The sequence below is a fragment of the Galleria mellonella genome, unplaced genomic scaffold (genome assembly GCF_026898425.1).
Source record: "Galleria mellonella isolate WM207_F2 unplaced genomic scaffold, CSIRO_AGI_GalMel_v1 utg57, whole genome shotgun sequence".
Lineage (NCBI taxonomy): Eukaryota > Metazoa > Arthropoda > Insecta > Lepidoptera > Pyralidae > Galleria > Galleria mellonella.
This window is the reverse complement of record NW_026442119.1, coordinates 951,810-970,786: the sequence shown is the minus strand read 5'-3', so window position 1 is coordinate 970,786 and position 18,977 is coordinate 951,810. Positions and strand designations below refer to the sequence as shown.

Here is an 18,977-nt window from a genome sequence, read left to right as displayed (position 1 = left end):
TAACACATACACAATGTTGAAAAATATAAATGCGTAAGTACCTATTCATATTAACTGAAGCAGCTAAGTATGTGTAGATATCTAAGAAGTGACGTGACATAATTTTTAATTATTAGATGTGAAAATCGCCAGGTGCAAGTAGGAGGGATTTCAGTGGCCCCCATTTGACCGTCGATTGCCATATTTGGTACGGCTCGAGTCTAAATATGGCTCTGGGCCTGCCCACCGCCCCGCCGTCGCGCGCGCGCCGCCACACTTCCGACTCTATTATTTCTATTTACGAAATAAACTCAAAAATAAAAACTCTATTTTAACACTGATTTCGGGTACTGAAATGTTCGCGTTCGCGGGTTCCCGGTTCACAACGCTTTTCCTACGGATGTGTCGGGTTACGTCCGCGCTCGGTTCTCCGTCGCTCTCGTAGTTCGCTATTAACGTTGACGTGCGAGCGGGACGGATAGCGGTCGAGGTGCGCGGGACGGAACCGCGCGAAGTCAGTCGCGGTCCGAGCGGCCGAGTCGTCAGTCCCGCCCTCGGTTCTTTCGCGTTTTCGGTCAGTCTCCGTTCGACGTTCGGACGGTGAGGTGTGCAAAGCGCGTGCGCGCACCGGCTACTGTGGCGTACTGCGAGGTTATAATGGACGCGCCCGGCGGAGCGCGGGAGCCCCGCTTCGGGTCGCCGTACGGTATGGGACTCCTCGGGGAAATGCCGGATATGTACGGTGCGGGCCGACCACCTAGCTCGCTTGGCGGCGGAGGCCTACGGCCGGGCATGCAGACTTGCCCGATGCCACGGCCTGGTGTGAAGAGACCTTCGGATCAGTGCTACGACGAGCGGCCTTCTCAAAGTGTCGGGCTAGATCACTGTACCATGCCAGATATTGCAGATGATGGCTATGCTTCTCTTCAGCCTAAGAAGTCACCACCGTCCAATGGTAAAAAGACCAAGGGCCGTGTCAAGATCAAAATGGAGTACATAGACAACAAACTACGGCGGTACACCACATTTTCTAAGAGGAAGACTGGGATAATGAAGAAGGTGGGTCGCAGAGATATGGTTTTGGCAATATTCCATATGGGACGAACTCATCACACGGGGGAACAGAGTATGTGCCATGTGTAAAAGTGCATTATATCTGTACTATATAATTTAATACTACTTCTGTTACAATCTATCTGCTGCATTTTGTGAGTCGCAGTGAGCTAAATATGCATAAGAAGTTTGGTGAGCGAACACTTTTAAGAGTTTATTGTCAGTTGAATATGGGTTATAACAATTATAATCATTTAATAGTACAAAAATAAATAGAAATACCATGATAGATTATTGAAATTATTACAATTTATTCAAATTTAAGTTTCCAGAATATCAAGTGTAATTTGACAAAAAAAAAAATATGGAAGAAATATTTATAGATAATTTGAAGTAGGAATATATAAAAAGATTTTTTTAATTTTGTCTTAATAATGATAAATATTCAGTTTTTGCAAGGAATATTAAAAAAAAAAATTGAATATCAATTTCTAGATGACTCAAGTGATCATACAAAGTAGTGTAAAAATTTTTGTATTTTAATGATTATTTATACTAAATTCAACTGTAGTGAGAAATATATGCTATTTTCTATGCATACTGACAATAAATTGTAATTCTTAATAATGGAAATAATTAAAACTTTACCTAATTAGAAGCTGTATAGGTTATGTTTTGAAATCCTAAGAAAACATATGGAATATTGCCAAAAATCGATATTGATGCATATTTTATTCAATTGTACCAATAGTTTTTTGTCCAAACCGGTCAAAATAGTGTTTTATATGATAATTTAATCTGTTTTTGTGAACATTTGTGGCGAAAGTTTTGACAGATGACAGCTGATACAAGTTTATGTTTTGTAAGTATTATAATAGCACTTTTATTAAACAATATATTTTTTTATGGAAATATATGCAGTGAAATAGTTTAAATGACATATTAGGCGGTGAAAATATCTTATTAATCCAAGTTAAAAACAAAAATATTGGTCGATTCTGTCATTTTTAGTTACATTTATAAAAGATAGATGGCGCTACTAGTATATTAGTGATGGACGCTTTCTCGATTCAAATGTCTGATTGTACGTTCTACGGTTTTTTTATAAATCAAGTTTCATGATAGTTTAATGTTATTAGTAACTTTATTATTTGTTTTTGTTATTCAAATTAAAAATCTCCTTGTTACTATTTAGAATTGTAATTATATTACTCTGTTAATTAATTAAATAATATGCAATTATGTAAATAATCGTTATATCTATTATGTTTAATTAAGTATGTTTTATTATTTTCTAAATTACTTGTCGCTATGATTTTAAATGATAGTAAAAAAAAATATTTTTTCTTTGCCTAAAATTGTGCAAACATGTTAACAACACAATGTAGGGGAAAAAGTTAAGATATCCACTAAGTAGATGCTTTACTATCGTCTTTAAATGAAATAGGTGTTGTAGGTACTTACTTATCTTCATTTCCGACTATTGTCTGCACAATGTTTCAATATTTGTTCCGCTAAAACGCAACGCCGGTTTACACTATTTCGATGAATTCAGAGATAATCTCACGTGTTGTTCAAAGACACGTTAAACTTATTACTTGTCTGGTTATATATTTCCCGTTTCCAAAGTGTGGATTTTAGAAGTTTTAATTTTAGCTCAAAAGTAAATTTAGTAAAGATGCTGAGTCTGACATTTAATAATTCACTAATGAACATATATCTTTGTGATAAAAATCAAGTCAGATTCAATATGTCTTATTTTCTTTACCGTAATTCCAAGCTATTCTTGTAAAATAAACATGTACTTATTGTTCGGTCTGGGATTTAATTCAGTACACAAATAAGTACCTAATAAAGCAATGCTAATAAAACTGTACATTGGGATCGATTCTGAAGCGTTGTTTCTTTAAATGTATTTAATGTCACATAGTAATTCTTGTTGTAAAGGTAATCCTATTAATTATATGTATCTATAATACAATAAATTGTGATAGTTTGTAACGATGTATGGATGGATGTTTGTTACTGTTTCACGCAAAAACTACTGAACAGATTTTAATTATATTTGCTACATGGATAGGTCATATCATAACTTAACTAGTACATAGAATACTTTATGTACGGATTTACACGGGCGGAGCCACGGGCTACAACTAGTATGAACTAATCTTCTAATATATTTAAATAAAAATTATTATAAATTAAGTTCTAATGGTCCATATTATAACAGTAATGTAGCGAAATTATTAAATTAAAATAGATAGATAGATACTTTATTTTCATTGCAGCACACAAACAACAATAGACATAAATGCACAATGAAAAAAGTTAAAAAAGATACATGTACAAAAAATAAAAAATAAAATGCATAAAATTAGTAACAACTTTTCCCTTTCATGCATATTCACAGTAACAGAAAATGGTTAAACTCTGCTTATTACTTTGCCTTAAAAAGAGCCAAACACTGATATTCTGTTGTGGCCAAAAATTTGCCGCGAAATTCCATTGAAAAAAAAAATAATAAAAAAAGAAATATAGATAAAATATTAGGTTAAGAGTTTACAGTTTACAGAAATAATGCTCCAAAATCGGCCCCATTGTACATCTATATAATTCGATTCGATTCGATACTCGAATATGAGCTTATAAATGTGTACTTAATTTATTTTCTGAACACACTAGTAACGATTAAGCGTAGGTTTAAAGTATTTAATCTAGTATGTATATTTGTTCTATGCACGGCTTTGTTGAAATAACATCTACATTTTTTGCATTCTAAACAATAATAACGTAGTTAAGTGAACCTGTGTTAGTACTCGCTATATTACGCGGTTTTGCCCTCGTGGATCAGTATATCAATAGATCCTATGTATTAAGTTAAAATTTTTATTATATATTAAATCTAACCTACTCCACACGGGTAGGTTATATCCAAATTTCATTTAAATCGGTTCAGTGTAATTGTGTAAGAAACTTATTTACAGTTTTTCATATTTAATGTAATTAAGATATTATTTTTGCACCATATATCTACAAACCCTATAGATACTTTCTTCTTTCGGGTGCTCAAAATTGACTGGAAGAAATCCTCTCAAGAGACGAATCGGTCTGTGTAAATTTTTCTCATAATTTGATATCTATATTAAAACTTAATATACAAGAGCATATAAATAAATTAGATAATAAAGACACGTATATACGAAATGGAGGTGTATTGATACTTTTTTTATATGACTGACGTGGCAATCAAGCATACGGCCCTTCTGATGGTAAACGGTTACCGTAGCCTATGAACGCCTGCAATACCAGGGGGTATTCCGCGCGCGTTGCCGACCCTGAAGAAATCTCCTTACCCCTCTTTTGAAAAACCCTATGCTGTAGTCTCTTGGGAAAACCTCGACAGGGAACTGATTCCATAACCTGAGTGTTCGTGGGAGAAAACATCTCTGAAACCGCGTTGTACGCGATTTATAATTAATGTAGAAACTATTTAATATTCTTAAAGTCTATTCAGAAAACTTTGATTATCTCGATTTTTGTTTCAAATTGTGGATTTTTTAGCAGTTATTAGCTTACTCATATTTCATAAGTTAATGTTTCATTTTTAGTCATAAAAAAGTATCTTATCGAATATTAATAAGTAACTGTCGTTTTAACTTACGTTTATCCAAAACGATATTATGTGACACGATAACTTGTTATTGTATAATCAATTTAATAAATTTACCAATTACAATGGCTTACTTCTCAAAAGACATAACATTTTTGTAGAGATAACAATAAATTTAAACGTACAATTTATTCCTTTTATTCTTTTTTTTTAATATTTTTATTTTCGGCAAAGAAGTTTCTATATTTCCCGAAACTCACCATGTTACGTAGTCTTTATAAAAGTATAACTTCCTATTACTCTGTGTAAGGTCCAGTCGCTTCATTAAGCTGGTAGATATTGTCAATCTGTGCATGTTGAAACGTCTGAGGGTGCGCTGTACTGGTGTCCGTCAAAATACTCCATTAGAACACTGATGCATACTATAAGCGGAGGGACGACAAGCTTACGAGAACTGAATCGTGTGGAACCTAATGAGTGGCTTCTGATCGTTGTTTGTTATATATATTGCACGTTTTATTTACCTTAACGTATCACTGATACTAGAACCAAATAAGACTTTACACGCACACAATTCAATATTGACTTAAAACGATTTTAAAAATAATTGGATTTTCAATTCATTTGTATTGGTTTGGAGTTGTTCCCCAACTGTTTGACAATTCTGAACAAATTATGAAAATTCTTTTCGTAATCGATAGATTTCATTTGAAGAACGACTTCAAAAAGAGAATAATAAGGCTAAGCGGAGCGAGAGAATTGATAGAGTATTCACCCGTGTTGGTGTCTTTTTACTCCCATATTAATGTCAAATTAATTTTATGACGGTTGAAATTGCCGTTTTTCTTTCTGAAGAAAAATTTGATATAGATTATATATGATCCTGTGTTGAAAATTAAAATATTTTCAGTCTAATATGTCTATGAAATCCCTTGTCATTCATCGGTGGCTCAAACCATTGAAACGTTAAAACGTACTTGTCGATAAATCGGTGTATTCATCAGCCTTATAACAATATAAGGCTGATCTTCTTAAAAAAAAAATAGCGCGTCACTCTTTTTAAATTTATTTGAATTATTATATATTACTTATTATTACTATTATATTTATTTTTATATATTTTTTTGAGTTAACGTGCCCGTGACTTCATCTGCGTATTTAGATGTAATTTAAAATTTACGGTAATTAAAATATTTTTTTTACTACGTTGGTACTATATGAAGTATATAAAATAATCTGTGTTAATAAAACAATTACGAATAATAGATATTAAGTACAATTTCTGAGATTATGGCTAAAAAAAACTCGAAAAGTAGTTCGAACAGGGAGGAAAGTGTAAAAATTTAATAAATATTTAATAATCGTAATTTATCATCGTTATACTGATCATTCTTGTGGAAAACATCCTAATTTGCTTGTTTTTATACAGAAATGTAAGTTAGTATAGTTGTCAATAATTATATTAATGTTTATTCTTAATAATAAAAGTCAGTCACGTTATCAGTTCCTATTATATTGCGAAACTCTTCTTGTGCTTCCGAAAAAACATTAATATTTAAATCACTATCTTCTATTTAGTAGTTTTATATGTGCATTATATTTATTTCACGGCAAGTAATATTTCCGTCATTCAAACGTCATAATGTAATAAGGTCGTGGATTTAGTGTTGGCTATAAAAAAATCAAATCTTTGGCGCACATCTAGCTATAATGTGGTAGTTCCTACTAATCGCTTTTATCTTGCGCCACATCACTAGTCGCGTAGCGTGCACGCAAGCGGCGCTGTCGCGCAGCGGGTATCAAAGTTGCCGACGTGCTCTGTTGTTACTTGTTAGCTTAACGTGCGCTTGCGCATCCGCTCTTGTTATGTTGATGCCGACATTTTTATCTATTTATTCGGTGCAAAGCAACGGTTTTTAATGACCCCCGCAACTATGTAAATTCCAGGTTCGTTAAATTGTTTGTGTTTATTTTTGTTTTGATGTTGGCAGGGCTTGTAATCTATATCAGTACCAGTATACCATAATAAAATTTTAATTAGACGATGTCTGCACATTAAGAGATATTCAAGAAAAAATGATAAGAAAAATAGAAGTAAAATTAATAATTTACACAATTTTGTCTATCTGTTTGACGTTTATTTCAGCATTATACAAAAATTACTGCTGTGTTCCGGAAGATTTAATTGATATTAATTTATTTATTAAATTTAATACACATAGACAGTGTAAAAGGTGGACTTAACACCATCGTTAGTCTATGTTTTGTCCTAATTTGACATCTAGTAGTGATTATCTACTTCCAAAATCCGTGCTTACGAAGTTACGGATAATAGCTGTTAAATATAAAAACAAATTAAAATAATGAATTAATAATTAATATCATTAACTCCATTTAAATCCTTAGCCCTTAAATTAGGTTTAAAACAAATATTAATAGGTACTTATATCATTATTATTTAACGCTTTATTGCACCAGAAACAAAAGTATAAAATGGTAATTAAAAAATTCAAGTGAAATACAGTAGCATAAAGTACAGATTTAAATATAAACATAAAGGTACAAATGACGGTCTTATCTTTAAGGAAATCTCTAAAAACAACTGTTTAAACCAATTTGTTCTTGAATTTGGTATCTATTGTCTCTTTCTTCTTCATTTGAAAGAAAATCATGAAATTATTAATAACTTATAAAATATATAATTTTTCATGTACGTAAATACATTAATTTACATTTTTTTTTATTTACCCTAGTAATACTGCATTAAACGTATGTATATTCATACTAGCTCTTACCCGCGAAATTGTCCGCGTGATCGGGACGTGTTTTCTCACCGGAATAAAATATAGCCTATAATCCTGTATAGTACGCATATACCAAATTTAATAGAGATTGGTTAAGCTGTCAAGGTGCTATAAGCTAACAAACAAACTCATTTATACATTTAAAATATTATTAAGGATTTACTTCTTCAAATCTGAAGTTTTTTTTCAGATTCCTCTATAAACAGTATCTAGACATTACAACAGGATTTAGTTTGGCCAACTGATCACCCAGCGTTACCGGCACTTTAATTACGACGCCGCAGGGGCCGTCGGGCCAACACGACTGCATTTGTTGTCGGCGCGCCGGCATTGTGCCGACTTTGTCGTGAAATTGCCGACAATATGTTGTTTAGGGCCCTTTGATCTAGTGGCTGAACGTACATTTCGGACGTAAAGATCTTTCCGCAAGATTTCTCAGAAATACTATCGGACGCTTACTGTCTCAATTGTATAAATAAAAATTTCACCACGTCAACATCTTGATTTTTAATGTGAATAACGGAATATTTAATAACGTTCCGTTATACGTTTTATACAAACGATATTCTGGCATAGAAGAAAAGAAATATTTAACTCAGAAAATATAGTGAGCTATTGTTGAAAGCGTTGCATTGAAGAAAGAGAATAAATTATACAGTCCGATACAGGGGTCCCGATATAGTCCTTAAAGAGGACATTTTAATAAATTTAAAATAACGATTATCGTTGTCTGCCGGAGTCGTGATTTCGTTAGGTTCGCGGTACGGTCTAGGGCCGGAATAAGTCGTCACGAACGATTACTAAATTAATTAGGACCTAGCTCGGATGTAGATTGCGACTGAGATTATTTTCCCACACGACCTGACTACGTTTAGATCTAAAGATTTTGTTAGTGTATTGTTTAAAAGACTGTTTCGACGTGATTTTGCATTCTTGTCCACATATGTACGTTTGTAAGAATGTACGTCAGTAGGTATCTGATTGATTAATGCAAAGGTTTAAGAACAGAACTATTTATAATTCGCTTATCTCCTTTGTATTTTATGATAATAACTGTTTGAAATTATTAAGGATAAAAAAATTATAATAGATTAACATTTGTTTATAAAATGCAATAATAATTCTGCTTTCTGTTACGTATACCAATCATGTATTATTGCCACTTTAAGTTGCATAAAAATATTTCCTTACGTATGGAGTTATGTGCAGTATTTTTTTTATCAATTTATAATTTTATTCGTAAATAGGAAATTTTGTGGTTATTCCGAAATAAAACAATTATTTATTGCGCCTACACTAATTGCGGAGTAGCGCGGGTGCGCATTTGCGACCTATATCTCACGGCCCGCAGGTTTTGTAATGCTAATTCTGACGAGTACCACTTCAGGCGCTATTTTGCATTTCGGTGGTCTCCTCGCCGATGCACTAAATTATAACTAAGTTAATTATAAATGAATGTCACTATAGTCTGTTTCATTAGAACTTAATAAAAATGCAAACAAACGAATTATTGACTCAATCGTAAAATAGTCTACTGATGTTCGATAGTAGTACAAATCAATAATCGATTGATTATGTGTTTCGATTTGTTACTAATTTTAAGTGTTTTAGTGTTTCTATCTAACCTGTCCTTATATTATATTAATTTAGTAATGTTATTTGATTATTAACTAAATTAATTTTATTTAATAATTATTGAATTCATAAATTTGATTTTATCCCAAACTATAATTAGAAAACAAATGATTGAGAATGAAATCGATCGATTATGATATTGATGATGCACTAATTGGGTTTAATTATTACATGTTCTTTTCTAATATTTTGTTTTAAAATCTAAAGATTTATTATAAAGCTAAGTAATAGATAACAACAGGTGATTAGTGATTTATTTGTTCCGAACAATAAAATGTAAAGAAATAATTATAAATTAAATTGATCGATTGTATCTTTAAAATTTTCTATAATCTCTTTTATTTTAGTTTATTCCAAAGGAGTCCATAAAACTAAAAGGTATAATTATTGTATATGGTTTCCAAAGTACCAGGGATGTAGAGTTTGGAAACAGTGTTTACTACCACTTGCGTTATCACTGACTCTTTCAAATTATTAGATGTGGCATTTTATGAGTGATTTTAGGTATTAAATAATGAAATTTATAGGTAACTAAAAAGATATTCGCATTCATATAATATATTCGAATTACAAAATAAGACAAATTTATTTAAAAATATAGAATGAATCAGGATGAAATTAATATAACATAACGTAATTAGCTATTGTCGCGTATCATGGATAAATATTTTTATGATTTGATCCACCAATAAAATAGTTCTCTTTCTCTTTCTAAAATGGAATTCCAAAAGTAATTTCGGGACCGCCTATACGTTTTAACCAACTCATATACCAGGAGCTCACATCTGTACTAGAGTTCATCAATATACGACCATTATATAAAGATCTCTAATTTGATCGCATCCTGTGGTATCTGGGGAGCATTGTTCGGTGGGAGGCGAAAAGGGTTTGAACTAATTGGTGAATGGGAAGGGAATGTCTTGCGCGTCGGCCCGCCTCCCAGCCTAGCGTGTACGCCTCGTAGTTATGCGCGCCTAGTACTCGGATACTGTTGCGATACCAACTGTTCCGGCGTGTGCACATTTTATAACTTTTTACACCGTCATAGACAAAGAAAAATATGTATGGTCCATTAAAGTATTGATTAGTTTAGATAATTAATACTTCTAATATCTAAGTCTTAAAGAAAATTTGTGATTTGTGCATCCATTTATATATAGCAAATAGGGACGTATTGTATTTTTTTTTATGCAATATAGAATGTCAAACAAGCTAACGGCCCATCTGATGGCATGTGGTAGTCTTCACCTATAAACATGAGCAGTACCATGGACATAACAGAGTATACTGTTTCGTCCATGGTACCCCCCATGCGTTGCCATTCCTGAGGACTCAGGTGTTATTTCTCTGTACCCTATAAATTCACTGCCATATCCCACCCTTCAAACCGAAACACAGCCATGCAAACAACTGCTTCACGGTAGAAACATGAACGGGACGGAGGTGCCCAAGCAAACGACTTTTGTACAGTCTCCCTCTTGTATTGTATTATTGTATAATTAAGAAAGTAAAACATTAAGAAATATAATTATAAGTACTAAATAGTGAATAAATTTATTAACTATATGCAATATATAAACCTATAGGTACATATATGTTAAATATGAACCTAATACTAAAACAATTATATATAATTACACCTAAGCAAACGACTTGTACAAAGTCTCCCTCTGGTATTGTAGTTGTATGTTCTATTATGCTGTATTAGTATGTTATAATACATATATGTATTTGAAAATTTATTGTCTCTTAGTATTGTTAATTTTATACACTCATCATTAATATTATTATTTTATACATTCATTGTTTACTCCCCCTCAAAGACTGCCTATAGATTTATTTCATTAGTTCAACAATTCTGTCTATATCATGTATTCCCACGGGATACAGTTACAAGATAGCGCGCATTGCGACCGCAGCAGATCGCATAATATTATAAAAAAAAAGTTAATGCAATTACGCTCGTGCCTTGAAAAGTTGTCATTGCTCCTGATTAGTCCGACTCGAGATCCATCAGTATGTCTTGACGGAGCAACTAATCGGTAGACTTATCGGTCAGAGAGTTCGTTAGTTGCTTAGTCGTTAAGGGCTCTCCAGACGATCAAAGGATTTGTTCAAAAACGCCAGTTTTAAGAGATCTCCAGAAGGAAAAGAGGTCCTCAATCTACAAGTTTTTTTACGGTGATTACTACACCACTTCTAAATCTATTTTCAAAATTCTTTTTGAAATAAGAATTTGAATTAAGAATAAATTTAAGATTGTGTTGCACAAAAAAAAAGCGACTTCAATAGTGGCAAAAGCAGTTATTTAATTTTAAAAACTAAACTACTGAATCAATAAAATTTCCTTGGGACCAATCTCTAAATAAAACCTTTTAGATTAAAAAATAATTTTACAAATCGGTTTACAATTGACGAAGTTATAAGGCAACAAACATAAAAAAAAAACACAATCGAATTAAGAACTTCTTTTTACTTGAATTCGTTTGATTAAATATTTGCTTCTGATTTGGTCTCAGTTTAGTATCGTGAAGAATAATGCTGCTTTTTCTTTGCAGAGCAAAAACTGCTTGTTGGTAAGCAAAATCTATGTACCTATAAACATGCAATTTTAAAATTGTAGGATATCTAGGAAATAAGTCGTAGAGTATCTATGATACATTATCGTCAGTTGTTTATCGGTGCGTTCATGGTTAAAGCCAAGCAGGAGCTCAGGGCAGGATCGCCACAGTACCATCTCGTTCGTTAGACCGCATTCAGAGTCGGGCGGCACGGATCATTGACGATCAGCGCCTTACTGTCCGACTTGACCCACTGAAACTGCGTTGAGATGTTGCATCTCTGTGTATCTTTTACCGAATTTGTCATGGGGAGTGCTCCGAGGAATTGTTCGGATAGATACCTGCTGCTGATTTTCACCGTCGTACAACCCGTCATAAACTAAAGTTTCATACCTACCATCTGGATAAGTGGCGCTCTACCAGCGTGCGTTTTTCAAGGCACTTTCTTCCACGCAAAATCACTTTAGAATCAATTTCCAGCAGCAGTATTTCTGAACCGATACGACATCATAGCCTTCATGAAAAGAGCATATTCCTTTTTAAAAGGCAGGCAGCATACCCGCAATCCCGTTGGTGTTGTGGGTGATCATTGGCGGCGGTAGTCACTTACCATCAGGTAAGCCGCATGCTCGTTTGCCCCCTGTGTTGTAAAAAAGTTAAAATTATTGCGTTCCTTTAGTCACCTTTTACGACACCCACGGGAAAGAAAGGAGTGGCTCATTTTTTGTTTGAGCCTACAGAATGGTTACCACCATAATTAATATTATAAATGTAAAAATTTGCAACGATGTTTGTTGTTAGATGGATGTTTGTTACTCTTTCACGCAAAAGCTACTAAACAGATTTGAATGAAATTAGGTGCACGGGTAGGTTATATCCCAACTTAGCACTTATGATATACCGATTCACGCGGGCGGAGTTGCGGGATACAGCTAGTTTAATCTGAAAAAGAAATATTTTTTTTCTATTATTTTGACGATCGACAGCCCTAGTCATCGGTTCACATCAAAGGGGGTTTCCACTCACGACAAAACATTCACGAGGCGAGATTTCAAGAAACCCACGTTATGTGCACGAATTTGAACAATCATGGATGTCGGTCAAATATGTAATGTATTGTGTGTATAATGTCACAGTACGAATGTATGAATTCTAATCAATACATGACCGAACATTGACGAATGACAATTGATTTTAGCAATTGTGTGTTTGATTGCTATTTAAGTACCTAATATTAGAATGTACTGCTTCGATTCAGTGATATCTATATGTTCTAAAAGAGGATGCTGAATGACTGATTGACTGACTGACTGATTGACTGATATCAATCAATACACACACCCGAAACCGCTGAATCTAGAATCTTGAAATTTAACAGATTTTTTTTTATATATATAGCGCAAGTGAACAATGAGAAAGGAATTTTGAAAATACACCCCCTAAGAGAGTAAAACGGTGTTTGAAAATTTGCAATGGATTTTTGCCAGTTTAGAAGTGAGACACGTGAAATTTTATATTTAAACTCTTAGTTCTAAACAAAAATTAATATGTTTATTGGGTATTGAAGAATTAACCCCAAACGGGGTGAAGAAGGGAATTAAAATTTGTACGGGAGTCTTGTTATAATTGAAACTGGAGGTACGAAATTTTAGTTTTAGACTTCTGATATAAGTATTTACAATATGTACATAAACAAAGTGAATACTTAATTACAACATTTAATTACATAAAAACAAGATAAAGAGGAGAATGTTTTTTAACAGACAAATACAGATTATTAAAATACACAATGGCTGTATCTGCATATTCCTTTGCTAGTTAAAATAGAAAACGTATAGCTGTTGTCTTTAGTTTAATTATCTAGCAATGCGGTGGGATGTAAAAAAAAAAATATTCGCCGTATTACCCAGATAACGAGCACAATGCGATCCGATGTCGTATCGCACTTGCGGATAGAATTATAAGAAGATCTGGTGATTATCGCGTGTAATGAGCCTAGTTCTACTGGACAAACAGACCAGACGTATATCAATTTAAGTCATAGGCGAGAGCGGGTTCTAATTTTTTTTTACGATTAAAGGGCTTTTTCAACTATGCAGTTAATTTCCTTGCCTTATATTATTCTGATAGATTTTGTCTGCAAGTTTGTGGGCATGGATTTTAGAAGTATGTTAATAATAAAAAACGTCGACAATAAAGAAGCAGCTATGCAGGTACTATTTACCTCCAAAAAATTCTAATCGTGTGAAGTCCTCGATAGTGTATTTAAAATAAATATGATATGTTTTTTGTAGTTTCTTAATCCATGCTTCTTCTTGCAACTATTTGTTAATTTTCACAATTGAAAATTTTTTATTTGTTTATTTGAAAATTACTTTGCTAGTGAATTGAAATGGTAATCATACGATAATAATGTTATTGAGTGATCACTGAAAATTTGGGTTTTGATGGCAAAAATGCATTTGAAAAATTTTAAAGCAAAATATGAAGTTTATTTATATTATTGCATATGTTTATTATACTTGTATATTAAATTTCATGACGTTTTAGTTGAGCTGTTAAGGCTAAGACTGTAAGGTCTTAAACTTTCACATTTATAATTTTTTTTTTAATGTATAATAATGGAATGGTATCCCCGCCTGCGCTATCGGTATACAGTGGCGGGGCACCAGTGAGGTATGATAGGTGACGATGAAAGCAGGTTAGGTTAGGTTAGGTCATCGTGACGAATTCTACTAGAATTAACCACGATGGTTTCCAGGGAGAACCGCGTGGAGGTCGACCTGATAGGGTGTATTGCTAGTAATGGGTCAGTTAGTGCCTCACATTTATAATATTAGTAAGAATCGCTACAGTTTCTAACTTATATTGCAAACTGTTAACAGCGTGAACTTGACCGGTTTTGTAGTACGGGATCGGAATTACGTAGTATTGGTATTATCATAATCATCATCATCATAATCATCATCATTTGTGTAACACCCATACACATAGTGTAAGATTTGTTTAATTTGGGATTAGATGTAACTATCCCCAATATCTCCATCCCATATCCAAATTTATTTGGGGTCGACGTAATATGTTTTTTATCCATATTACTAAAAGATTTGGCTTACAGTTTTACGACCGGCCGCATGCCTGACGATAGATGCCGCTATACATATTAAAAAAATATTTATTACTAGCTTTTACCCACGACTTCATCCGGATAACGAGGATATGTTTATTGACCGGGATAAAAAGTCTATATCCGTCTCCATCCCATATAGTATGTGTATATTAAATTTCACAGTGAAATAGTATACTAAATTGATTAGTACAAAAATACTTGTTTATTTTTTGTACTATTCACTTTAGTTTTTTTTTATGCAACTTAGAATGGCAAACAAGCTGACGGTCCACCTGATAGAAAGTGGTAACCGTCGCCTATAGATATGAGCAGTACCATGGACATAACAGAGTATACTGTTTCGCCCATGATACCCTCCACGCGTTGCCATTCCTGACGACTCAGGTGTTATTCCTCTGTACCCAATAAATTCACATCAATTCACTTAGTAATATAATTAAGTAATTTAGATAAATAAGATTTATTTTGTATGAGTAAAAAATTAAGTGTACCTAATAAATAATACAAATGTACAATAAAGATTTTACTAATTTCTAAGAATAAAAAGAAAATCAAGTGTATATTGAATATTCCGTGGCATATAATATTTGTGGGTTCGAATTGTACCAGAGGAACAGGAATTTAGAGGAATATTCTGAATCTGTACATATGTAAATATATATTTATTTCTCTCACAAAATAACATCATAAAACTTACAGATACATAGGTTACAATTTAAAACAATCTTTGTAAGAAACTGGTGTCGATACTAGGATAGACCCGTCTTACAGATCACCAAGCTTCCAAACTCAAGGACATTTTATTTTACTTGATTTGTAAAGGTAAGAGTGTACAAGTATATAAATGAATTAGTAAAATTTATATTAAAAACATATACGTCGCGCTTATCTCATTTGTGTAGACATAAATTAAGTACTCCGGTTCGAACAAAACATAAGATTCCCATTTTGAAATATTTATATATATACAAAACTTTTAATATTACTGTACAGCTGTTTAAACGTTTTAATAAAGATTATCATTACATATGGTCGTACAATTAATATGTATCTAAGACGCAATTAATAAATAGAATGAAATCCTATGGCGTATAAGGCACCTGCGCGTGCGCATCTGACTATCCCAGGTGCTTGCCACCAATAGATGTCGCTTTTGTAATTTACTACAGACGTAATTGCAATTATCCCATTAATTATATATGTATATATTTTAACGTTTTCTTAATGAATGTTAATGATGTAAGTACAATTGGTTTTTGATGTTTGGACCCATAGCTAATTCATTGCCTATTGTGAACCTAATTACTATGGAAAAAATGTATTTTCATCTACAAAAATTCTCAATTTTTAACGCATAATTACATTTCTGTTTTGCTGAAGGTTTACTGGAAGAGAATGTTATTTAGTATTAAGCCTTTTGTACCAAACATTTTTTGTAATGTGGCCAATAAAGAATAAATAAAAATAAAATTACTAAAATCGAAATAGTTATTCTTCTTTTACTACTAGTTCTTCCAGTTAAATTAAACATTTTCCCAAAAGAAATATGGGTTAAAAGTGGAAAAAAAAATTGACCTTTCATACTAACATTATTCGTGCAGGATACAGTTGTTAGTTTAATATGAGACCCTCTAAAATGTTCATTTCTCAATGTTTAGGAAAAATATTCAATTTACTAGATTTTAAAAAAGGCTTGATTATTTCCATTTCAACTTATGTATATATAAAAACATTATTATTTATTATTTTAGTTGTTAACTGCCCACTACTGTACGTAAGCCATAAAGTTTTGCCAGGCTTTATTAGAGATGTTTTAAGAGCGATACTGTTGCCCATCCCTCGCCCTCCCTGAGAAGCCTCTTACGACACCCACGGGAAAAGGTGTGGCCCATTCTATGCCGGGACACGCGGAGAATAAAAGCATAAAAACATTACACACAAACAATAAGTAGAGTTAAAAAAGTAAAAGATAAATTGCTATTGCTTTCCTAATTTTCTGTTCCATTAAGTAACCACTTAAAGTTGGAAATACTTCACGACCAATCACACCATGATGTTATCGTGTAACGTCAAAAAAGTCTAAACCATAGAGATCGGCGGTACTTGTCGCTGTGTCAAAATTTCTGAACGCCAACCAGCGGGACTCCATACATAATGTATCGAGGATTCCATACATAAAACATTAACGAGTAGGTTTTTATTTGATTGCGCTCCGATGCCACTACAATCTTTTTTCCTTTTAAATCAATTAAAAAAATTCGCGGAACATCCAGATTTCGGTGGGAAAGCTCCGGTTTTGCCATTGTCATCATACAAGTGAACAATACCAAATCTTTTTGCCTTCATTGTTGATTTCAAAGGGATCTTCGTATATATTGGGAGGACTCGATTTTTTTTATAATGCCCTCAATAAATGCCTCCGACAAGTTTTTCGTTTTGTTCTCCCGTTTGCTCGTAATTGAAGGTGGGATGGTAAGTGAGATTTCACTCGCTTTACAATGCAAACAATGGTGTTGAAGTAGCCGAGCACTTTGGTGGCATGAAAAGAATCTTCTTATTGACAAGTTGTCAAAACACCATAGACAACGTCGTCAAGTTGGATGTATAAAACGCACCCATCCGTGTCAGTATTGCCGCGGCCGCCCACACGGCAGGTCGTGTGGCGGTACGCATAACAGTCACGTGCGCGCCCACCTGACGCCTACCGACTCATAATATTGCGAAAAAACTAAATCTCTTAACGTAACTCCCATTTCAACCTTGAAATTTAGTGCCTTCATTAAATTACTGCTTGTGTACTACGTAGGAGCGCGTTATAAGTTTCCTTCAGATTCTTTTGTTCATTGTATTCAAAGTCATTTAATGGTCCCCTCGAATAATTTTTCGGAATTGAATCGGTCAATTAACCGGAACCGTTCAAAGTAATGTTGGAATCGTTCGTAACTCACCATCGGACACAATTAGAGGAGCCAACGAGTGGTGGAATAAGTTATTAAGACTATTAAAATAGCTATTCAATTTATCGGCACTCGAACTCCCTTGTGCTTGGATGAACGGCACGGATAATCGCAATAACTCTTGTCTCGCGTGTTAGTCGTTAATTAAGCTATTTGTCAGGTGCGGGGACAATTTACATTTCTCCCGGAGCTCTAGGGCCTCCGCTGGTCGGAGGCTCTGAAACGACGTATTATTATCCTTTTAGGGAGGTCGGCATCTTCACACGGAGCCGCTTCGGCTTCCTCCGAACCTTTTATTGGGACCACCTGTGTTTGTTCGGACGTATGAATTGTCCCGTAAATAAGGTTAGCGGAATATTTGCCTATACGGTCTTAATGCTATTTAGTGGCCTCGCTGTTCATTTGCATAGCACGGAGGCAGGAATTAGCATTTACGCGGTGGGTATGCGGTGCGGTTAGGTGCATCACGAGCGATCGATTCTGCGTGATTGACGTTCTGACCCTGCTAGTAAATAAATACTTGTACACCATGTAAGACAAAGATATAAAAATGTCTGCGTGCAACACAATTCATAGGAACGGGTTCCGTGCTCGGACGGGTCATCAAGTTGAGTCCGCAGGTGAAATGTATTGACAACTGGTCTTCCTTGATTCGTATCGGCGTGATGGTATCGCCGTGGCGGCGCTTCAGTCGGCTCCTGTTACCCCCGGCCCTGATGCATTGTGAAGATCCCAGATAAAGCTTGTTTATTTAGTGCTAAAATTTATTCAGCCATGAGAGCCCATTAACAAGAGAATTATTAACAGTCGGACAGGTTTACGTTCATATGCTCTGGTAATAGCGTGTTGGGTTGTGTTTGTTTTTTCGCGTGTTCCAATAATGAATTGAATGTTCATATTTTAAAGTACCGTTATGAAACCGCTTATTAGAGCTTTGGATTAATTAATTATGTGCGTGCATATGCGCGGGGCACTTAATATGCTGTGCTAAGATTATATTCGTTTAATTCATCCCTAGACTTGGTCATGAGTTTTTATAGACTTTGTTATTTTGTTCGATTTCAGTATGATGTTTACTTAACATCTGGATGGTAATTGGGTTAATTGTATTATCAGACTTCGTATTCGTTATCTTCACAAAAAACACGTGTGCATTACTAAGTAGTCAGTTATTTTCAATTAGTAAAGAGAATACCAATACTAGCGCAGCTTCGCCTGCACTATAGAATTCACTAGATTTTTTTTAAA

The 18,977-nt window shown here is 33.9% G+C and overlaps 1 protein-coding gene across 2 annotated transcripts in view; it reads left to right on the top strand.

The window, feature by feature from the left end:
- Positions 1–511: 511 nt before the first annotated feature.
- The window catches only part of LOC113513626 (serum response factor homolog), a 337,706-nt gene continuing 319,240 nt past the window's right edge, over positions 512–18,977 (top strand). For both annotated transcript variants that reach the window (XM_052899366.1, XM_052899365.1), the window contains exon 1: positions 512–1,038. In XM_052899366.1, coding sequence (XP_052755326.1) covers positions 637–1,038 — 402 coding nt within the window. In that variant the 5' untranslated portion in view covers positions 512–636. The remainder of the gene's footprint in view (positions 1,039–18,977) is intronic.